The sequence below is a fragment of the Eretmochelys imbricata genome, chromosome 3, assembly GCF_965152235.1.
Source record: "Eretmochelys imbricata isolate rEreImb1 chromosome 3, rEreImb1.hap1, whole genome shotgun sequence".
In the NCBI taxonomy this organism is placed as follows: domain Eukaryota; kingdom Metazoa; phylum Chordata; order Testudines; family Cheloniidae; genus Eretmochelys; species Eretmochelys imbricata.
The window spans coordinates 91,460,253-91,485,218 of NC_135574.1; the positions used below are offsets into that span (position 1 = coordinate 91,460,253).

Here is a 24,966-nt window from a genome sequence, read left to right on the forward strand (position 1 = left end):
CTATAATGGTTTTAAACCTCTCACTCTTCTAAAAAAAGAGAAAAAATATCTGACCAGATAACTCAGAGCTCTACGTTTTATGGAGATGAAAATCAGTGTAATTCCTTTGGAATGATTTCTAATGGGAAGACGGTGCTTTTCAAGTGGGCTACCATAGTAGTTCTTCAACATTTTCATTTGCAGGACACCCAACCCACGTTTTATTGGACCTTGCAAAGGGAATTAAAACCAATAGTAAAAGGTTCTATAGCCATATAAATAAGAAAAAAATTTATAAGAAGTGGGACTACTGAAACTGAGGATGGGGTGGACATTAAAGATTATCTAGGGATGGCTCAAAAACCTTGCCTTGGTTTTAAATGAGGCTAATGAAGTGCTGTGGGGTAGTGGCAGGGTGGCTAATGGCAATGAGGATATGGAGGTAGAAATTACCACATACGAGGTGGAAGTCAAACTCGAACAGCTTAATGGGACTAAATCGGGGGGCCCGGATAATCCCCATCCAAGAAGATTAAAAGAATTGGCACATGAAATTGCAAGCCCAATAGCAAGAATTTTCAACGAATCTGTAAACTCGGGGGTCATACCCTATGACTGGAGAATTGCTAATATAGTACCCATTTTTAAGAAAGTGGGGAAAAGTGAACCAGAAAACTACAGGCCTATTAGTTTGACTTCAATTCTATGCAAAGTCTTGGAACAAATTTTGGAAGAGAAAGTAAAGGACATAGAGGTAAACAGTAATTGGGATAAAATACAACATGGTTTTACAAAAGGTAGATCATGCTAGACCAACCTGCTCTCCTTCTTTGAGAAGGAAATTGATTTTTTAGACAAAGGAAATGCAGACCATCTAATCTATCTGGATTTCAGTAACGCATTTGATACAATTATTATCATAGAATATCAGGGTTGGAAGGGACCTCAGGAGGTCATCTAGTCCTACCCCTGCTCAAAAGCAGGACCAATCCCCAATTAAATCATCCCAGCCAGGGCTTTGTTAGTTAAACTGGAGAAGATGGGGATTAATGAGAGAATTGAAAGGTGGATAAGGAACTGGTTAAATGGGAGACTACAATGGGGCATACTGAATGGTGAATTGTCAGGCTAGAGGGAGGTTACTGATGGAGTTCCTCAGAGATCTGTCTTGGGACCAATCTTATTTAACATTTTTATTACTGAAATTGGCACAAAAAGTGGGTGTGCTAATAAACACTGCAGATGACACAAAGTTGGGAGGTATAGCCAATACGGAGGAGGACCGGAATATCATACAAGATGATACCTTGTAAACTGGAGTAACAGACATGGGATGAAATTTAATAGCGCAAAGTGCAAGGTCATGTATTTAGGGATTAGCAACAAGAATTTTTGCTATAAGATGAGGATGTATCAGTTGGAAGTGACAGAGAAGGAGAAAGACCTGGGCATATTGGCTGATTGCAAGATGACTATGAGCCATCAATGTGATGCAGCCATGAAAAAGGTTAATGCAGTCCTAGGACGCATCAGCAGAGGTATTTCCAGTAGAGACAGGAAAGTGTTAGTACTGTTATACAAGGCACTGGTGAGACCTCATCTGGAATACTGTGTGCAATTGTGGTCTCCCATGTTCAAGAAAGATGAATTCAAACTGGAACAGGTGCAGAGAAGGGCTATTAGGATGATCGGAGGAATGGAAAACCTACCTTATGAGAGAAGAGTCAAAGAGCTTGGCTTGTTTAGCCTAACCGAAAGAAGGCTGAGAGGAGATATGTGATTGCTCTCTATAAATACATCTGAGAGATAAATACCAGGGAGGGAGAGGAGTTATTTAAGTTATGCACCAATGTGGACACAAGAACAAATGGATATAAACTGGCCATCAACAAGTTAGGCTTGAAATAAGGCAAAGGATTCTAACCGTCAGAGGAGTGAAGTTCTGGAACAGTCTTCTAGGCGGAGCAGTGGGGGCAAAAAAGGGGAACAGTGGAGGCAAAAAACCTAACTGGCTTTAAGATTAAACTTGATAAGTTTATGGAGCGGATGGTATGATGGGACTGCCTACAATGGCATGTAGCCCATCGGCAACTGCCAGTAGCAAAAATCTCCAATAGCCGGAAATGAAACACTAAATGGGGAGGGCTCTGAGTTACGACAGATAATTCTTTTCTAAGTATCTGCCTGATAGACCCTGAGTATGTGGGCAAGACCTAACTGATCACCATATTTGGGGTAGGAAAGGAATTTTCCCCCAGGTCAGATTGACAGAGACCCTGGGGATTTTTCCACCTTCCTCTGCAGCACGGGTGTGCAAACTTTTTGGCCTGAGGGCCACATCGCAGTTGCGAAACTGTATGGAGGGCCAGGTAGGGAAGGCTGTTGCCTCCCCAAACAGCCTGGCCCCCATCCCCCTCAGCCCTCTCCCATTTCCCGCACCCCTGAGTGCCCCCCTCAGAATCCCCGACCCATCAAAGCCCCCCTGATCCTTGTCCCCTGACTACCCCCTCCCGGGACACCCTGCCCATGATCGCCCCCCCGGGACCCCACCCCCTATCCAACCCACACTGTCCCCTGACTGCCCTGACCCCTGTCCATACCCCTGCCCCCTGACAGGGACCCCGGGACTCACACACCTATCCAACCACCCTGTTCCCCATCCCCCAGATGCCCTCCCCCAGAACCTCCGCCCCATCCAACCTCCTCCCCCTCCCTGTCCCCTGACAGGCCCCCCAGGACTCCTACGCCTACCCAACCCCCCCATTCACCCTCCCCTGACCAACACCCCCCCAGAACCTCTGCCCCATCCAACTGCTCCCTGGGACCTCTGGCCCCTTATCCAGACACCCCCACTCCCTTACCATGCCACTCAGAGCAGCAGGAGCTCGCAGCCCTGCCACTCGGCCAGAGCCAGCCACGCCGCCGCGCTGCCCGGCAGGAGTGGCGGGCCAGAGCGCTGGCAGCAAGGTGAGGCTGCGGAGGAGGGAGGACAGCAGGGGAGGAGTTTGGGGCTAGCCTCCCCGGCTGGGAGCTCAAAGGCCAGGCAGGATGGTCCCGCGGGCCGTAGTTTGCCCACCTCTACTCTGCAGCATGGAGCACAGGTCACCTGCAGTTTGAACTAGTGTAAATGGTGAATTCTCCAATCTGAAGTCTTTAAACCATGATTTGAAGACTTCATTATTTCAGCCAGAGCTTAGGGGTCTATTTCAGGGGTGGATGGGTGAGGTTCTGTGGCCTGCAATGTGAACGAGGTCAGACTAGATGATCACAATGATCCCTTCTGACTTTAAAGTCTATGAGTTTATCAAACTGTATCATATGTGGTATATTTTATCCATTCCTACTATATTTCTTTTAATATTTCTTGTATCCTTTATGTTATGGGGAGGCTAAAAGTCTAAGTTACAAAAGGTAAATGTCACAACACAAATGTTTGGCAGCAGAACAGTATGGGACTTCAAGAGAAAACAAAACCAAGCTGGCACAAACATTTCTGTCATCTCACTGGCACATCTGTTTGATAAATAGTGAAGGCAGAAGAGTCAGTACGAGCTGACTGGTGTACACGAAAAGCATAAACACCCATTTTGCTCACTGGCAATAAAATAATGGATCCTCATGTGATGAAATATTAACAGGTATCACAATAAAATGGGAGAAATCAAAGGAGGACCTTACCCATACATTTAAGTTCTCCCCAAACTATAGGTTTATGCAATACAAAAACAGAAAGCAGAGAACACACTGATATTCTAAAAGGAAAACCAAGAGCTTTTTCCTGCTTCCTTAGTTGAACAAACCTCTCCAGTAGTAAAATAAGAAAAAAAGTGAGAACTAGTTTTAAAAACCAAAGAAACTTATGGCTCCTGAATTCTCTGAGTATTTTTATGGGGAAAACTCACCTGGATTGGTATAGGTGTACCTTGCAGAACGAACAAGACAGACATCTTCATTCTGCTATGTTCACCATATACCATTCCAGACAGCAGAGATAAGAACAAAAGACTCCTCATCAAGGAATAGACCACTCATCCATCTAGTCCAAAACCCGTACCTGATAGTAACCTATATTTGATGCTTTAGGAATTGTCAAACTTTTACACGGCTTGGTCAGTTGTACAGCACATTCTCACAAGGAAAATATTTTAGTCTTGTCTGAGATATACTGTATACATAATATAAAATAAAAGACTCTGATGGCAATAACTTTATGCTGTGAAGGATTACAATTGATAATACCATAGAATTCTTTAGCATTGCTTGTGTAAATGAGTATTATCCTCTATCCCCTTTTTAAAAGAGCCAAACTTTTCATTCACTTTGACTGTTGTGTACTGAGTAGACTTCTTCACAGAGCTGTCTAAAACAATGCTTAAATCTTTCTCCCAAGGTTACAGATAGTTCAGAACCCACCAGTAAATACAAGCAGTTTAATTTAAAAACTTTCCAATGTGTTCTTCCATATCTTTTTCTACAATGACTCTCCTACGTTATCACATTGAACAATCAATCAAATTTATTAGGTCCTCCTGGAATTCCTTGCAGTATTATATATTCCTGAAAGGGCTACCAATTCACTTCTCGATCAGATTCAAGGTTCTAGTTACCACCTATAAAGCCCTATGTTGGCAAACCCCGTGTTACCATAGACTACCTCTCATATGCCTCACCATGTCAACTGAGGGCTGGCCATGAGTAGTATTCATAGCCCATCCTGTAGAACTTCAAGAAGAGGTTTTATATTGGTAGAGGAGAATCTGATGCATCATTCATAAAGTCAAAATGTAAGTTTTGTCCAAATTGCCCCATAGGCTGCATTAATGGATTTCTTATGAGACAAAAGCAGGGTGTCTTTAACTATCACTAAAGATGTTAAAAAGCTTAATTATTTACTATGTTTTCAGAGCGTTAAACATAAGAAATGAGGAATCAGATGGGTAACTGGTTCCTGATTTAGAAGGTTGAGAATTTGTGGAAGTGACAGTAGAACCAAAATCCACGTCTAAGTGAGGTCTGAAACCATAGCTTCCATAGCCAGATGGGAGCCCATAGTATTCCTCGATGCTATTTTCTTTTTTTTTCTAGGAGTGAAATGAGCATATAGGTGTACAAAAAACCTGGGGCCACTTAGAGCATATATTGCCCCCTACTTCTGTATACTTTTGGTCTTACAAAAACTGAACTCATTTTTTTCTCTTGGCTCTTAAGGCAAAATAATGCACTGAAACTATTTTGAATCTTTGAGTTATCTTGCATGCCTGTGCATGCAGGCTCCATTTCCTAGGGTATGTATCTTCCCTATTGAATCAGTATGCAATGTTTGCCTTTTCTTTGATGTGAAGAGCATGAGCACACCAGACATGATTTTCTGGAAGATTAACAGTGTGTGTGCCTTCCTGTGATGAGCAATGGTCCTTGTTCCCACCTTTTAATTCAGGTACGTCATTGTGTGTTCTTGTTGGTAAAGATTTGAACAATGCTTGTAGTGTACTGTCATTTAGAAATGCAATGAGGTGAGCTGGATCATTGCTTCTTCTTTATTCCTGCCTGGAACCAAACATACTGTGGCATTTGGGATTTCAAATGTGCTCCCGACCTGTGCAGACTGGCATTAGTTATGACAAGGATCCTTTCTGGTTCTGACATAGGATAGTCCATTTGAGTCTGTAGGGATCGAATTACAGAGTCTGGAACACTCACTCGGATGTTTAGTTTGGAAGAGATAGAATCTCTCTAGTGTCTGCAAGTTTGAGAGGCTGTGTGGGCCATTAGATAAGATACTGGACTGAGATTCAGAAAATACAGATTCCATTCCTTGCTCGACCACTAACCTGCTGGAAGACCTTAAGAAAGTCACTTCTTCTCTCTATGATGTGTCTGTCTGGTATATTTAAATATTTGTGGCAAGGACTGTCTCTTACTACTTGTCTGTAAGTGCCTAGCACAATGGCGCTCCGATCTTGGTTGGAGCTTCTATTACTACTACTACTATTTTAATTATTATTATTATTAATTACTGCAATAATAGCTGAAGTGTCAAAGTGGACCCATTGTAGGTTTTCCAGTCATGATACTAGCATGTTGGTGCTAGCAGATATATCATACCTGCAATCTTCCTCTATCTCTCTTCCGAGATTAAGATACTGTCTTTGGTTGAGTTGAGTATAACCCTCAGATGTTATACCCTTTGAGCAGAGATCAGGACACTTTTCTTTGTTTATCACAAATCCTTTTTTCTGTAGGAAAGCTATTCACTTTGCCTGTATCCTGGATCCCGAGGGTGAACTAATTAGTGAGTTGTCCGTAGATTCTCTGTTCTCAAAAGGCCACAACCAAAACCACTAAAACCATGGTAATAACCCTCAGCAAGGTCAATAGATCAAAAGAAAGGGCCCTGTACTAGACATAAGTCTTGTGGTAATGAAAGTATAACTAGTTGCAAAGTACAGATATCCAGACACAGATGTGGAAATACATCTCCTTCGGGTCTACAGATGACAGAAAATATTGAAGGGATAGGATTGCTATTACCAAAGTTAAGGTATACATCCTGAACTTTGATTTTCAGGCTTTGAGATTGAAAACAGCTCAATGGGTTCATCCAAAAATCAAAGTTCAGTATGGAGACTACTGAGCCTAATTCTCATGTACACTAAAGCTCCTTCACACCATTCTAGCAGTGTGAAGGGACTTTACATCCTCCTTAAAAACCCATTTACACTCCCGAGTGGTAAATGGTAATGACAATCAGTCCCTTAACATCTATAAAAACAGCCTTATTATTTCCAAGCAGGGAATTGCAGTACACAATTGAAGTAGGAAGAAGCAAAATGGCTGTGACCCAAATCTTTGCTCAAACAAAAAACATTTTTCTTGAAGGCCAGAAACCAAAGCCCGCCTCTCATTAAAAACAATTATAAACACCACATTCCAAATGTTTACGCAATTTTAGAAATAAAACCAATCAAATACAACCGGGTACCTCCAATCACACTATAATAAAATTAGCTACCAAAAGCCTAAAATATGTAGTTACCTCAACATTTGCCCATTTTTTAGACATGGACTGACCTCTTAAGGTCATTTAACATAAGGTTAGGTCCAACTTCATTCTAAAAATACAAACAACTTATTAAAGTGGTCTACAATATCACTCCACACACACAGCACTTGTATGAAGAGATCTTCCTTCTCATTATTAGATAAGCTTTACATACTGTACTCACCTAAAACTGCCAGAAGTAGGTGATTACTAGAACTACGGAAAGAAGACTGACAGAATCAGAAAAAAAAACTACACACAGAGCTACAGCAACACCCCTTTGCCAATCACAGAGAAACAAGATGAAAATACTTAATCCATTTCAAGGTGAGAGTATGGCCGCAGGAAACTAAAGCAAAGCTGTCAAGAACCAGAAGTAAAAAAACCTGAAAAAGAACTAAACCCACCAGACAAGATCACAGTCCATAAAATCCCCCAGCAAGGTCAGACTTTACTAGAATATAGTTAATAGCATACAAGAATCCCAACTGAGGATCTGTTTCTGAAAAAGTAACAAGTGAAGAAAAATGGAAAATGTCTTTTGCATTGCTTTAGCTTCTAATTAGTCGTCTGTCTCCACACACCATCATGGTATGGCGTAACTCAGGGGGTTCTCAAACTGGGGGTCAGGACGCCTCAATGAGTCCTGAGGTTATTACTTGGGGGGTCGCCAGCTGTCAGCCCCCACCTCAGACTCTGCTTTGCATCCAGCATTTATTGTTTTTAATTTATAAGGTGGAGGCTTGCTATATGAAAGGAGTCACCAGTACAAAAGTTTGAGAATCACTGATGTAACTCTTAGTTTGTGTGGCTTGGCACAGGTGAATGAACGTAAAAGACAGAATAAGCTTTTTACATACATAAGTTGCCTCCTACGCCCACAATTCTCCTCTTACCCTGAACCCTGAGAATAACCTCTCCCCCTTTCACCATTATTTTTCTGCATTTGTCTGTTCCAAAACCTTTATTCAGAAAAAGAAAAAAAAATCCCAAAGCACATGCTCATTTCCAACAGTCTAACTGGTATTTTTACACTCCGGAAAAACAGGGAAGCTTGATTAACTAGGGCTGTCAAGCGATAAAAATATTAATTGTGATTAATCGCACTGTTAAACAATAATAGAAACCATTTATTTAAATATTTTTGGATGTTTTCTACTTTTCCAAATATATTGATTTCAATTACAACAAAATACAAAGTGTACAGTTCTCACTTTATATTATTTTTATTACAAATATTTGCCCTGTAAAAACCAAAACAGTATTTTTCAATTCACCTAATACAAATACTATAGCGTAACCTCTTTATCATGAAAGTTGAATTTATAAATGTAGAATTATGTACCAAAAATACCTGCACTCAAAAATAAAACATTGTAAAACTTTAGAGCCTACAAGTCCACTCAGTCCTACTTCTTTTTCAGCCAATCGTTCAGACAAACAAGTTTGTTTACATTTGCAGGAGATAATACTGCCCGCTTCTTGTTTACAATGTCACTTGAAAGTGAGAACAGGGGTTTGCATGGCATTGTTGTAGCTGGCATCGCAAGCTACTTATGTGCCACATGTGCTAAAGACTCATATGTCCCTTCATGCTTCAACCACCATTCCAGAGGACGTGTCCATGCTGATGACAGGTTTTGTTCGATAATGATCCAAAGCAGTGCAGCCGACGCCTGTTAATTTTCATCATCTGAGTAAGATGCCACCAGCAGAAGGCTGGTTTTCTTTTTTGGTGGTTCGGGTTCTGTAGTTTCTGCATCAGGGTGCTGCTCTTTTAAGACTTCTGAAAGCATGCTCCATACCTCGTCCCTCTCAGATTCTGGAAGGCACTTTAGATTCTTAAACCTTGGGTTGAGCACTGTAGCTATCTTTAGAAATCTCACATTGGTACCCTCTTTGTGTTTTGTCAAATCTGCAGTGAAAGTGCTCTTAAATCAAACAACATGTTCTGGGTCGTCATCTGAGACTACCATAACACAAAATATATGGCAGAAAGCAGGTAAAACCATGGAGCAGGAGACATACAATTCTCCTCCAAGGAGTTCAGTCACAAATTTAATTACTGCATTTTTTTTTTTTTTTTTAACAAGCATCATCAGCATGGAAGCATGTCCTCTGGAATGGGACTAGTTTTGTTCAACATCTTTATTAATGATCTGGATGATTGGATTAATTGCATCCTCAGCAAGTTCGCAGATGACACTAAACTGGAGGGAGAGGTAGATATGCTGGAGGGTAGGGATAGGGTCCAGAGTGACCTAGACAATTTGGAGGATTGGGCCAAAAGAAATCTGACTAGGTTCAACAAGGACAAGGAAGAATCCCATGCACCGCTACAGCCTGGGGACCAACTAGCTAAGCAGCAGTTCTGCAGAAAAAGACGTGGGGATTACAGTGGACGAGAAGCTGGATGAGAGTCAACAGTGTGCCCTTGTTGTCAAGAAGGCCAACGGCATATTGGGCTGTATTAGCAGGAGCATTAGTAGCAGATCGAGGGAAGTGATTATTCCCCTCTATTTGGCACTGGTGAGGCCACACCTGGAGTATTGCCTCCAGTTTTGGTCCCCCCACTGCAGAAGGGATGTGGACAAATTGGAGAGAGTCCAGCAGAGGGCAACAAAAATGATTAGGGGTCTGGAACACATGACTTACAAAGAGAGGCTGAGGGAACTGGGATTATTTAGTCTGCATAAGAGAAGAGTGAGGGGGGATTTGATAGCAGCCTTCAACTACCTGAAGGGGAGTTCCAAAGAGAATGGAGCTAGGCTGTTCTCAGTGGTGGTAGATGACAGAACAAGAAGCAATGGTCTCAAGTTGCAGTGGGGAAAGTCTAGGTTGGATATTAGGAAACACTATTTCACTAGGAGGGTGGTCAATGATTGGAATGGGTTGCCTAGGGAGGTGGTGGAATCTCCATCCTTAGAGGTTTTTAAGGCTCGGCTTGACAAAGCCTTGGCTGGGATGATTTAGTTGGTGTTGGTTCTGATTTGAGCAGGGGATTGGACTAGATGACCTCCTGAGGTCTCTTCCAACCCTACTAGTCTATGATTCTATGGTGGTCGAAGCATGAAGAGGCAGATGAATATTTAGTATATCTGGCATGTAAATACCTTGCAATGCCGGCTACAAAAGTGCCATGCAAACGTTTGTTCTCACTTTCAGGTGACATTGTAAGTAAGAAGCGGGCAGCATTATCTCCTGTAAATACAAACAAACTTGTTTCTCTTGGCGATTGGCTGAACAAGAAGTAGGACTGAGTGGACTGTAGGCACTAAAGTTTTACATTGTTTTGTTATGGAGTGCAGTTATGCAACAAACAAAAAATCTACATTTGTAAGTTGCACTTTCACCATAAAGAGATTGCATGACAGTACTTGTATTAGGGGAATTGAAAAATACTATTTCTTTGGTTTGTCATTTTTACAGTGCAAATATTTGTAATCAAAAGTAATATAAATTGAGCACTGCACACTTTGTATTCTGTGTTGTAACTGAAATCAATATATTTGAAAATGTAGAAAAATATCCAGAAACATTTAATAAATTTCAATTGGCATTCTATCGTTTAAAAGTGTGATTAAAACTGCGATTAATCGCGACTAATTTTTTAATTGCGATTATTTTTAATTGCGTGAATTAACTGCGATTTAATTGATAACCCTAATTACAACACATTTTGTTAAGTATCTTAAATATAATTAAAGTATTTTTAACACAAATTAAGAAAAAAACACAAAGTTTAGCATGTTTTGGCTGATGTACCACTTTTTAAATTGAGCTGCTTTTGGGAATGTAATTGAGAATGTGCCACTTACAAGCTGAAAAAATGGGAGTAAATGAGTCTTCAAAAATAATACTACTCAAAATGAGAATGAACTCTAAAAAATGAGACAAGCAAAAGTCCTTGATAACATCCAAGCTGTAAAAGACAATTTAGGTCAAGATTTTCAGAAGCCTCCACTTTTATGGGCACAAATTATAGCACTGACAAACAAATTTCCCACAGTGTATAAAATCAGGTAATTAGATGGGGAAATACTAACATATGCACCCATAATTAATTGTGCGCACAAAGCTGCACACTTAAGTTTTTGAGCTCTCAAAGTTGAAGCCATAGCTGAAGCAGTCACCATACAGACACAAAAATAACATGTGTTTACTAAATCATTTCCAAAAAGCTATTCCTTTCTGTCACTAAAATTATGTTTGGCCTTCTCTTATCTGTCTTTTTCATCCAAGTAGTCAATCAACTCAATGCTACTTCACTACTGGCATAGCAAAAAAAGTATAAAACAAAGAATTTGTGTGAATGATTTAACAAGGGGAAAGCACTTTATTATAGTAAATATTAGCATGAATACACACAGTAGCTGCAATTAAAAAGCCAGCATTTATCAAAAATTACCACACAGTAGTATCTGAGATTACGATAGTTTCCCCCATATTTAGGGCAGGAGATAGGTGTAGTAAATGTGTGGTGATACTGGTAATTGGCAAATTTTGACTTTTTACATGTTTTCTACTGTACCATCAATGTAAACATGTATGATACCTCCAAATAATTACAAAACTAACTAAGCAATATAAACATACATAAATACCTACAACAAGAAATATTAATAGGTAGAGAGGCATAAATCCACAGAGCGTGGATAAGAATACCAAAGAAATGAAAACAGTTTCCTCATGTTCAGTACCACAAGGAAAAAAAGAGTATACTCTTTCTCATCATTTTAATGAGTAAGAAAGGTTTTCACATTAAATCAGTATTGTTATTACTGAGTAATCTCTAATGAGTTATCATCCAAATTAAGCCTAGAGACAAGTTTTACACTGCTTTCATACAATTAGTCAGTAATAAACCATCAGCAGCCTAAATCCAAATTATAACTTTCCTTTGATACTTAACTAGCCGTTCTAGTTACCTGGTCTAAAAGATCTTCTACCTTCTTTTGCCAGCCATCCCTGGCAGCATTTTTTTCACGTTCTTTCAGTTGCAAGAGCTGAGTCATGGCGGCCTTTTTATCCTCTTCATGCTGAAGCCTCAACTCTTCACGAAGTTTACTACATTCCTGTCTGAAAGAAAAAGTAATATAACTAAAACATGATCTAGCCTTTCATAAAAATAAAAATTAACAAGTATTATTGAGAAGTGAATTTGAAATGCTTATATAATTACAAAAATATTTGCTGTACCTGTACATTGCATTAATAATGACTTGTTTCATTTAATGCATGCTTTTCTTTCCTATTTAAAACAAAGAAAAAACACTTGCCGAAGATTTTCTGTCCATTTTATTTCTAGGTCACGAGCCATTCTGTCAACTTTCATCTTCTCCTCTTCCCTCATAGCAGAAATCTTTGCTTCATGCTGCTGTCTCTCCTGTTCTAGTTCCCCCTGAAAATACAAACTTTATAATGGAGACTCAGCAGCTGCAAAAAGGTATTTTGAACAGAAATCTTTCTCTGAATCAAAATAAAATTCCTGCCAGTGTATAGGACTAGCATTGACATTTTTGGTCATTAAACACTTGTTTATAGGTGCCTTATTATAACATGATTAAAGTATAAAATAATTAATAAAATAATTCAAAAATCTGACTCCTAATGAAGACTGTTTTCATTGTTATTTTCAGCTCCACAAATATTTGAGCTCCCTGAATTATACTTCTGTCATATTTCTGACAAAATATTTTCTTTAATTTATTACTTATTTGAAATTTTTCAAGAAATCATTTATGCAAGTAATGTTTGTTTGTATGTATCATATGCAAATGGTTGGCTGGAAGTATTCAGCACTTGAAATTCAACATTTGAGCTGTTTTGATCAGATACAAAGTTCACATGGTATGTTTTTCTGTTCCTTACCTGGCCAGGCATAATTATAAGAATCAGGTTTTTGTGGTGGACACTTGTAATCAGGAATTCAAAATTCATTTGAACATTTTGTAATATTTTGTAATATTTGCTTAAACTTCATAGTTACAATAAACATTCCTGCCAGCAGTGTTTGCTTTATTTATGAAAAGCCAACATATGAGGCATGTGGAGAGTATCAGAGTTTTTTTTAAATGAATATTCGTGGGACACTTTTTGCAGTATTCGCCCTGCTCTTATCAACACATTCTAAAACTTGCTGAGACAATTGCTAGTATTAACCATTTCTTAAATGTGAACACTTAAATTTCAGATGCTTATTCTTTCTGAATGCACAGTGGTTATCTGAATGTTACAGATTGGGACAAAAAAAGATGCTAGGCTTAAACTAGCAATCTTTTACATTGGACCTTGGCAAAGACTATTATTCTGCCAGATAGGGGATGGGATTATTCACGTTTAAGCATTTACCTAAAAGATTTACTATGTAAAGGATATTTTCCATAGCAACCACGTATGACATCACAAATAGAGAATTATGATTTCAGATAGGGAAAAAACAACAAAAACAAATAAATACTGAAAATGCTGTTTTCCTTTTCAAGAACCGTAAATGGAAAGAAAATATGACAGTACACAATAAGCAAATTGGTCTCTAAATAGCCTACATTTCTGTAAGGCTTCAGTAGGTTTTTAAAAGGAAATTAACTGAGGGGACAAAGAGTATTTTCACATACATAAGCACACACATAATTTAAGATGCAAATCCTACAGCAAATTTAGTTCACAAAACAAAAAATAAATTATATGTTTATATAGCAGACTAAGTCAGAGGTTCACCGAACAGTACTACTGTTTTTTGTTGAATTTAGTTTCAAGAGAAGAATATCCTTAACACCTTTTTTCACTTTACAGTAATTGTGGACCTCTGTGCATTTGCTTTCTGAAGCTTTCTTACTCAGTCTTTTAGGGATATCTTCCACTTTTAAAAAGAAAATTTTAAAAAAGGACATGTCAATTAAATGTTTGTTATTTCATGGTTTGAGCGCACATGAAATGAAAACCAACAAGAGTAAAACACAAAATTCTAGCTCTAATAAAGCTACTCAGAGTTGTTTACAGTACAATTTCAATTAGCTAGAGAAAGATGTATTTGTCGCAACACTCAGTTAATAATAGAAATGACCTCTTAAAATATTCATATCTAATTTTTATGTTCTAAGCTTGAAATGAAAAAAAAAAAAAAAAGGATATCAGCATTTTTTTTTAATAGGGCTATATGAAGCCACTTGTTTAATATACCCATTAAAACAGTGGTTCTCAAAGCCGGTCTGCCGCTTTGTTTACCTGCCGTGTCCGCAGGTTCGGCCGATTGCAGCTCCCACTGGCAGCAGTTTGCCGCTTCAGGCCAATGGGGGCTGTGGGAAGGACGGCCAGCATGTCCATTGGCCTGGAGTGGCGAACCGTGGGCAGTGGGAGCCACGATCGGCCGAACCTGCGGACGTGGCAGATAAACAAACTGGTCCGGCATGCCAGGGGCTTTCCCTGAACAAGCGGCGGACCAGCTTTGAGAACCACTGCATTAAACCAGGTCTTGATGTTTAAAAAACAGTCAGTAAACACTGTAATTGTGTTTTAAATCATTTGCTTTCCCATCATGTGGTTACCTCAATATTATACAATGATTCCGTGGTTTCTCTCAGCCTTGCTTTGGATAACTCTAGTTCTTTTTGGAGTATTTCCTGGGTTTCTTGAAGATTGGAGATGTGTCCTTCTGCAGCACCAAGGCCCTGTTCACTTTTTCTTACTTGGTCTTGTAGACGACACACCTACAATATAAAGAGATACAATATTTTCATAATCATTACTAGTGGGAACTAAACAAAATCAGCCTCATATCTTTCACTCTAAGGATACGTCTACACAGGGATAAAAGACCCACCGTATGGCAAAAGCTGGCCCAGGTCAGCTGACTCAGGCTGGCAGGGCTCAGGCTGCAGGGCTAAAAAAATCGCCATGCAGACATTTGGGTTCAGGCTGGAGATCAGGATCTGGGATCCTCCTCCCTTGCAGGGTCTCAGAGCTTGGGCTTCAGCATGGGCCTGAGCACCTACACAGTGATTTTTAACCGTGGAGTCAGAGCCCCACAAGCCAGGGCCAGGCACGGGTTTTTGATCCCTGTGTATACAAAGAGTTTTACTTTAGTGAATACTATTCTCTTCCTTGTAAATCAATTTTTGTCCATGCAACCTATTTTCTCTTTAATACGACTACTTTCATGTCCTGACAGGCAGAATTCCTCCTATATATTTAAATTTACAATATTTGTAAGATTAACAACTGAACACCTTTAAAGGAAAAGGTATCCAAACCTGCACTTTGAAACATTTTGTGAAAAATTTTACAGAATACAAATAGGAGGGGCTCGTGTTAGACTGTTTTGGGGGGTAGACTGCCAGGGTGGCACCCAGGCAAGCAGTAAGAGCAGAAGAAGTAGCGGTGCTCTGAAATGGGGTGTGGAATTTAGGGACTGAGCTAGGGATACATAGTGAAGAATTGAGGTAAGAACACGTGAAAAATAGGTTGGACTTTGGTACTTCCCGGGCCACTCTGCACCTGCAATCAGGTCCTGCCTGTCCCCAACTCTCATTTTGACCAAATGTGGTCTTGTTCTCGGCTGCTAGCTCAGTCCTTCCTTCTCCTCCCGCGTTTCGCTGTTGCTAGACTCCCAGTCCTCCTTCTCACTATGAAAGCATAGCAGGTGCTGTTCTACTCCTCTTGAGCCTGGTCTCCCTTTTTGTCAGCATGGTGTCATAGTTCAGTGCTGTTGTATTAACGAATTTAAGGCAAAAAAAGACTGAATGGAAAGCATGACACCAAGGGGACCCCTGGGACCTGGCAGCTTTAGACAGCAGAGTGAGAGTACAACACGGGGCATGTTGGCCCCAGGGGTAGGTGCAACAAGGAGGGTGGGGGAAAGGATTAGCAGGTGAAGTACTCAGGAGAGCCCCCGCAGAAGCAGCAACAATCATGACCGAGTGCAGCAGGGAACAGGTGAAATGCCAAGGGGACTTTCATCCCCTGTCAAAAGACTAGCAACAAGACAGAGGGAAAGGGTGAAACTTGGTTCTTGCCCCAGAGTCTGAGCAGAAGCTGAGTGGAAGGTTGGGGAACAGGAGAATCACCAAGAGGAACTTACACTACAGCAAAAGGAGCAGCCAAAGGAATAAAAGTGATGAGAGTAAGTGAATTGTTCAGAAAAGCCCCTGACCAAGCAACAGACACCGGGAATTCCACCCCCTTCATTGACCTATTTTAACCATTAATCAGGACACATTTTAATACAAAAAAGCCTCTAACACACTACTAGAACGTTACATTAAATTCTTCATTTGAAAAACTTCAAATCGTTAGAAGTCAAGCAATTAAAAAGGATCTAATGGTGACCTTAAGAATTCCTCCACTTCAAGTATACAGTACGAAGTATGCAATCGTTAACCCTGAGCAATGCGACATAGTAGTCCGCAAGTATTTATTTTACAAATATGAGTAAACTTGGTTTCAATATTTGGGGCAGAAAATTAAGATTTTTTTAACATGTTTCTACAGTTATTTACAAATACTAATATTACCATCTGTTGTTGATATTTTCCTCCACATTAGGGAGGAAAAGATCAGTTATTACTAATTTGTTTTCTGGACTTTCATATCCTATCTAGATTTTTCTCATAAATTTTGATACACAGGCAGCAGAACCAATGAAAAGAAGGCACCTCAGCTCCTCCTGTTCTGGGTCTTTCTTTGCTTCTTAGTCTCTTGGTTTCCTTAGTTATTATTTTTATAAAAAAATTAAAAATTGAAACAGAAGAAAAACTAAAAACAGGCCAAGTCCAAGAATACCAGGAATAATGATGTGTAGTTGTAGCCATGTCAATCAAAAATCCCCTGCCCCAAAGATCCTTCCATGGATCTTACATATGCCTATCACAACCTGTGGTATACCTCTAAATGCCCCAACAACTGTGTGAGAGAAACTAGTCAATCACTATGATCTCAAATGAACTCACACAGGAAAATGATAAAGAGACAAAAACACCCGATTCACCTGTGAGTGAACACTTTTCACAAAGTGACCTATCAGTCCTCATCCTCAAAGGAATCCTGCACAAAACTTTCAAAAGATGAGCTTGGGGGCTTATATTCATTACTTTGTCAGACACTAAAAATCATGGACTGAACATAAGCACTATATTTATGGCTTATTACAACAATCTATAACCAACTAACTCCCTCTTTTTGTCCCATGACAGCAGAAATCTTAATAGGCCACTCTACCTTGAATGGTTGATTACAACACATGCTAACTACTTATGCTAAACAATCTGTTCCACCTTGCATTTTTCTGTGATGCTGGGAGTTTCTCTCTCATACCTGTACAAGTGCTCTGTGTGGCTTGAAAGGTTGTCTCTCTCACCAACAGAAGTTGGTCCAGTAAAAGAGATTTCCTCACCCACCTTGTCTCAGGAATAATGAAAACACTACTGAATTAGTTAGCTGGAAAAAAGTGTTAATCAAAATCAGAATGATGAGTATATGTAATGTATAAGCTAAACAGAGTTTTATCTAATTCAAAACTGGATAGAAATCTCCAAGGAAACCTAGATGTTGCAGGAGATGGTACTTTTGTTTCATTAGGAGGCAATTTTTCCTCTGAGGCAACAACAAACCAATGATCAAGCATGGTGATAAAGATATTACTGAAAGTGCCTGTCATCTTTTGACAATAATGTTGTGACAGGTTGGGTCACAGAAACCACCTTGGGACTGCCACCTGATGTGCGGAGACTACTTCTGAGCCCATTTTCCCTGGCAGCTTGGAACTTCAGTACCCTGTCTTGTTGAGCCAGACACGCTAGCCTGCTGCAAACACAGACCCAGGTCTGAACCACGTCCCACAAAAGCTGCAGACTTAACAGAAAACAGCTCAGAAAGTGCTCCTGTCTCTAGCTCCCAGATACCCAGTTCCCAATGGGATCCAACCCTCAAATAAATACGTTTTACTCGACGCTTATACAGGTAAACTCAAATTGTTTGCCCTCTATAACACTGATAGAGAGATACGCACAGCTGTTTGCTCCCCCAGGTATTAATTACTTGCTCTGGGTTAATTAATAAGTAAAAAGTGATTGCATTAAATATAAAAAGTAGGATTTAAGTGGTTCCAAGTAATAACTGACAGAACGAAGTAAATTACCAAGCAAAATAAAACAAAAAAACACAAGTCTAAGCCTAATACATTAAGAAACCCTCAGAGATGTTCCAATAAGCTTCTTTCACAGACTAGACTTCTTTCTAGTCTGGGCCCAATCCTCCTCCCTGATACAGTCCCTGTTCCAGCTCAGATGGTAGCTAGGGGATTTCTCATGACTGGAATCCCCTTTGATCTGTTCCACCCCCTTATATACCTTTGGCACAAGGCGGGAATCTTTTGTCTCTTTGGGTCCCCACCCCTCCTTCTAAATGGAAAAACACCAGGTTTAAGATGGATTCCAGTTCCAGATGACACGGTCACATTTCCTGTGAGACCCCAAGCCTTCATTCTTCCTGGCCTAACTCACAAGAAGACTTGCAAGTAAACAGAGCCATCTACAGTCAATTGTCCTAATTGATGGGAGCCATCAAGATTCTAAACCACCACTAATGGTCCACACTTTGTATAACAACAATAGGACCTCAGAGTTATATTTTATATTCCTAGTTTCCTAGATAGAAGAATGATACATTCATACAAATAGGATGAAGACACTCAGTAGATTATAAACTTTGTAATGATACCTTGCAAGAGACCTTTTGCATGAAGCATATTCCAGTTACATTATATTCACACTCATTAGCATATTTTCATAAAATCATATGGAGTGCAACGTCAAAAATGTAAAACTGAAGCCCTGAACATCCGTGGTCCTTGCAAGAGGCATAGCATCAACCTTGGTATCCTAGAGAAATTTCAGTCTGAATAATTAAGCTTTGTTTACTGTAGTTTCAGCACTGCCCTCTGGTTGCAATTCAAGCAACAAAGCACAAACTCAGGAACTATATTAGCACCATGGAAAAAGTTTAGTGCTGTTGCTCGAGTCCAGTCAATATTTATAGGTTTCAGAGTAACAGCCGTGTTAGTCTGTATTCGCAAAAAGAAAAGGAGTCCTTGTGGCACCTTAGAGACTAACCAATTTATTTGAGCATGAGCTTTCGTGAGCGTGAGCTGTAGCTCACGAAAGCTCATGCTCAAATAAATTGGTTAGTCTCTAAGGTGCCACAAGGACTCAATATTTATAGTTTGTGAAAATTCTCTTAGCCCTTTCAGAAAAAAGCAAACATTCAGGGATCCCTGATTAGGATGTCACTGATGAGAAACTACTTTCTGTCCCTTATGTTCCCAACTATAGGTTTCTTCTAGAATCAACTCTCTAGGCACTGACAGGCAAAGACAGAGAGTCTATAGCAGCACTACTATCAAAGTTGGTGAACCAATTACACAAATGTATCATTACCCCTAGTTTACAGATGGAGAGACTGAGGCACAGAAAGTTGCACTGACTTGTTCAGTGTCACACAGCAAGTAACTTCACCTCTCTGTGCCTTAGTTTCTCCAAATATAAAATGGAAATAATGATACATATCCACCTTTGTACAACACTTTGAGATCTACAGTTGAAGAACACTAACTGTTCTCTCTCTTGGTGGGACAGGACTTTTTAAAAGCCCAATATAACAGGAAAACTGCATTAGTCTCTCATCTGCCCTGGACCATCGGTTAAAAAAAAAAATGTATCAGGCTTTTCCACTGGTACCTCCTTGTAGTAATATTCACTTTGCCTCAGATTCTGGGTAAGGAGTCGGTTATCTGCCCAGGTCCTTGAGGGCTACACAGGGCCTTGAGGCAGGAAGTAAAAAGTGTTTCCAAGGTGGCCAAGGATAAGCTCAAACTATAAGGCAAGGGTTTTTCTGCTTAACTGCTTTCTTTTCCATTACCTTCTTTATTTCAGTCATTAGAGATGCAGCTAAGAAAATTAAATTGAGAAAAAAGGAAGATGAATAAAAAACTGAAGAACGTAAGTGCTCTATACATATCTGATTCTTTGAGGCAGACAAAAAAAAGCAGAAAGAGAAAGACAAGTGCTGAGATGAGTAAAGAGCAGAAACAGGAGGTACCAGAAGGCCTTATTTTCGTCGGTAAAGCTACTTGTCTGTCAAAAGCTATGGAGAAATGTCTTCAGTTAATACTGATGGAGCTCAAGCTAAAGAAATAAAACATGAAAACAAAAATGGTACATATAATATACTTTATTATATAAGAGGCAGAACCAAAAGAGCTGTTTCTCTTCTCTCATTCTCTCTCTCCTTTTCTAACATATATTACTTTTTATACACAGTAGCTTATTTTTAATTGTCAATAACTTGGTCTCTTTATAAATATTATGAAATAAAAGAGACAAAGAGGATCAGTTGTGACTAGCAGCAAAAAATGGCAAAGATCATGTTAGAAAACAGCAAGCAATTTCTGAAAACTTCCAAAAACAAGTATATTTCTTGTTTTATTTCTGTCCTATTTTAACAAATTATCTAATCGATAGATGCAAGGTATTTCTGATTTTGTGTAGAGCACTAGTGTTTCAGCCTCACATAGCCTGTGACAATGGGCCCTCTGATTTGGTGATACATGTGAATCTCAAACTTGAATTAAAAAAAAAGTTTCCATTTTCATTGCAAAGATATCTTTGAAACATTAAACCAATACGAACTGAATTAAGCCAATAGCTAATGCTGAAGGAACAATCATCTGGGCTCCACTTCTGCAACAGGAAAGTACAGGACAGAACTTAAAGATGCCCGCTTTCTACTACCATCTCTCTCTCTCTCTCTCTCTCTCTCTCTCTCTCACACACACACACACACACACACACACACACACACACAGAGTAAAAAGAGTCAGCTAAGTTCAGGGTGTATTTCAAAGAAATGTTCCATAACCTTATCCAAAATCCATAGTTCTGCCCTGGGTATAATGGTGTTACCGTGGAGGAAATAAATTGTTTATATTTTGCAGAGAGATGAATGGCACACTACTATTTTGCAGGGCTGCTCAAAAACAGTAAGACCAACTCTGTTTTCTTAACTGTTTCCCACGAAACATTAAATACAAAAAATTTAAAGTATAATGATACATTTGCTTCCGATATATTGCATACCTGGTTTTTAAAGTTTCAGTCTGAAACAACTTTTTACTACTTTCTCAGAAACCCCTGACAATACTTGTTTATAATTGAAATGGTGACACAAAAGTTAATTATTTGGCACTTCTACGATACTAAATATAGAAGTAGTCACATGTTGGTCTCTTTTTCCCCCCCCAGTAGGTCCTAAGTTATTCAAAGCTACCAAAAGATAATTGCTTATCAATGAATTGTGTGTTACAAATGATGGTGTTTTGAAATTATGGAACTCTCTTATAATAAGCTTTTTCAAGATACTGTATTACTTGATTCTATACCAATTTCATAATCTGGTAGGCCGGCTGTTCCTGCTGTAAATGTATATGTTGCTGCTTACCACCTTCACATTTCAACACTTCTTTAACATATCAACAAGTTTTCACACTCTGTAGCACACAGATATATGATGAAACTGTAACACTTCAATAACCTGGGACTGCATGTGATCTCTATGTTTGCAGTGTTGTTGTAGCCATATGGGTCCTAGAACAATGGAGCGACAAGGTAGGTGAGGTAATATCTTTTATTGGATCAACTTCAGTTGGTGAAAGAGACAAGCTTATGATTTTACACAGAGCTCTTCTTGCACAGAGCCCAGACCTGAAGAAGATCTCTCTGTAAGCTTGAAAGCTTGTCTTTTTCACCAACAGAAATTGGTCCAAAAGAAGATATTACTTCACCCACATTGCCTGTCTTTATGAACTTCCTAGGGTCATGAGCGAGTTATCATCTTTGGCCCTGACTAACAGACAGATGGCATTATGAAGAGAAAGGGTAATAAATATATACCTCCTTTTATGTAAAGAGCCAAAATATTATTAAAAAATGTAAACATATGAACAGGAATGTTAGAGACACAATAAAAGGATGGAACTGGCATTTCACAAGAAAGATTCTTCTGCATCAGTGAATATTCAGTGTTGTACTAATTACAGAAAATAAATGCGGTATTGTACCTCTTACAAACCCTTTCCCAGTTTTGCCTATGAAAGTCTAGAAGTAAATTATTGTTGTAAGCAGAGCACCAGTGTCTTGTACTTACTAAGTTAAGACAAAAAAGGAAAACCTAGAATAAAGTACACTAGCTACTCTAGTGGATTGGATTTATGATTTCTGAATAAAGAATGATAATCGGTTTTGAAATGTGAATTATATTCCCTGTTCGGTAGCAGCTGGATAATGAAGGTGAAGTCTCACTAAATAAAAATTTCAGCTCTTTCCACTCTACTTAGTTGCCACCTGGATATGAACACATTAGCAAAAATGTAAGAATTAAATTTAATATAGAAGGTTTTAGCTTATGTTACTAGAGACAATCGTTAAAACAGCAATAAGAAAACCAAATTGGAATGATAGCATGAAAGTGCCGCCGTAGGAGGACAAAAGGGAGATAAGGAGGCTTTCTACTGAAGTGGCAAAATAAACAAATACCACAAGTGATCATGTTAGCAACTTGAAAATAATTTTTACACTGAGATAAAATTAAAGCAGCCAGGTCAGTGGCATTCTGGTACTCCTTCAAACTGGCAAGAGAGAGATCGAGCTTCCATTCCCAATCTCAAAAGGCTTGAACTACTGGCAAAGATACTCATTCCCATAACTGTTCAGTAGTGCCAGAGCCGAGGAGTGTCCGGCAATGATAAGCATTGTTCAGTAGTGACATTTATGACTGATTAAACAGCAACATTGATGAACTTTGAAGATGGGAGGTTCAAAAGGGGCTGAAGATGTACCAGATGTAGGGAGAAAGATATAGCTAAATATACATGTTTAATATACAAATTTATAATTCTGCATCCTGTACTGTCATCCAAAAGTAATCAGTTCTGTTTTTAAAAAACAAACAGTGAATTTAGTGTTTTTTGATGTTGCACACGGTTAGAATTAGAGAGGCATCTTCTCTGGTCCACAGAATCGATACAACATGAGAAATAACGGTGCAAATTCCTAATTCAGCAAAGCCCTGGCGCACATATGTTAAGTCCATCCCTATTCAGCAAAGCACATAAATCCCATTGAACAGTGAGGTCAATGGGACTTAAGAATGTACTTAAGTATTTTGCTGACACAGGGCAAAAAATTCCATATACTGATGGAACAATATAATATGTCTGACCTGAAAGAACCGTCTCTGGGAGTTTCTCTGCCAAGACTTGGTTGGATGTAAACTGTAAGGCAGACACTTACTAAGAAATTGACGGAAACCACCAATTTGTCACATTTTAAATACAAACTAAAACTATCATTAGGTAGTCTGGAATACATGACTATATATTGTATCATAATGGATAATTTTATTATTGGAAATAAGAGTAGAATTCTTCCTTCCCAGGAAACTTTAAAAAGCATCTGCATGCTGTGAAATTAGCCACACTTTACAGCAAACAAGTTATAAAAAAATTGGGTTACCAAAAAGATTGGCCTTTTCTCTTTAATTACCTCTTGAAGTATTTTGTGCATGGAAATTTAGTAAGTACTTGATTTGCACATGAGCAGAGTAGAGATAAATGGAGCTGTTTACATGATCGTTTTGTACCTTAGTTTCCTTTCCTTTTGCTACACTAATTTGTAAGAAAATATATTGTAAAAGGAAAAAAAAAATCATACTTTGACAGTGGTCAAGTGAATTAGATTTTGGGAATACTCATGTTAAAACAGACAATGAGCTGAAAAAGGCCCAACAGCATGGGCTCAGTCCAATATCTAATTCACAAAATCAGATGAATAAGCTATCATTACTGATTAAATGTGGGCTAATGCATATGACAGTGAGCTAATTTGACTAAGAAAATTCTTACCTCCTGATTGGCTGAAGTCAGCTTTGTAGTCAGTTCTTCCCTCATATTTTCCAGCTGCTGTCTAAGCTGATTCTTATCCCCTTCCAGATGTAGTTTCTCCTTTTCAAATTTCTGCTCCAACTCCTTAAAAAAACAGAAGAACAAAACAGAAAAATTACATTCATTCTTAGTAGTCATTACATGTCAAAGGTGTACCATATTAAAAAGAAAACCAGAGTTTGTTTTCCTCCAGAAATACGACAGCTTTTAACTCCTAAAAGAACTCTCTTATCTCAAAGGAATTATAATCAGGGTAAGTTTTGCCTGTTATTCTGGAGATCATGGCTTTTTTGTGTACTTTCTAGTCCACATCCCTTGTTGATAAGATAAAAAGAATAGTATGTAAAACTTCCTTTTATAATACCATCATTACTTTGCAGTAAATTTAGCATTCAAAAATGTAGACTCTCAGTCTCCCATATACATGGGCTCCACCAACTCAGGGACCTTAAATTGCGTCAAACATGAGTTTTAAATTTGATAACATAGTATTTAATTTCTATATAAAATGCAGAAGAGGAAGCAGTAAAACCTTAAAGTCTATGCTGAGGGGTCAGACAGGCAGCTGAGCTGCAGTTGGGGAAAGTAAATAATTTTTGTCATTATAAAACTAAAAAAAAACAGCACACATACCCACATATCTAAAATGATATTCATGTAATGAAAATGTATGTATTTGACGGTCTACCTTTCACCCCTCCCCCTGATACTTAGCTTACATTTTTAGATTACAATTTTTGAGGGGCAGGGACTGCATCTATATCCAGGTTTATACAGCACTTAGGCCCTGATTTTAATAAGAGGCCCCAGCTTGAACAACACCATAAATATTAGAAAATGAAATATTAATAAATAATAAATTGCATGTGTGCCTTTCTGCATCTGTCAATCTGTGACTTACATCACTGTTTCATAAACCTATGCCATATATGTTTGTGCCAGAATTGTTATTCTT

General features: G+C 38.9%; 1 protein-coding gene across 7 annotated transcripts in view; it reads right to left on the reverse strand.

Annotated features, from left to right (window-relative positions):
* Positions 1-24,966, reverse strand: part of FAM184A (family with sequence similarity 184 member A) — a 170,301-nt gene that overhangs the window by 58,660 nt on the left and 86,675 nt on the right. For all 7 annotated transcript variants that reach the window (XR_013345622.1, XR_013345624.1, XR_013345623.1 and 4 more), the window contains exons 6-9: positions 23,973-24,095; positions 14,569-14,730; positions 12,301-12,422; positions 11,950-12,100 (exon numbers count right to left, since the gene is read on the reverse strand). Coding sequence is in view for 3 of the 7 variants with exons in the window: in XM_077813004.1 (XP_077669130.1) it covers positions 11,950-12,100; positions 12,301-12,422; positions 14,569-14,730; positions 23,973-24,095 (558 nt within the window). In the remaining 4 variants the exon portion in view is untranslated. The remainder of the gene's footprint in view (positions 1-11,949; positions 12,101-12,300; positions 12,423-14,568; positions 14,731-23,972; positions 24,096-24,966) is intronic.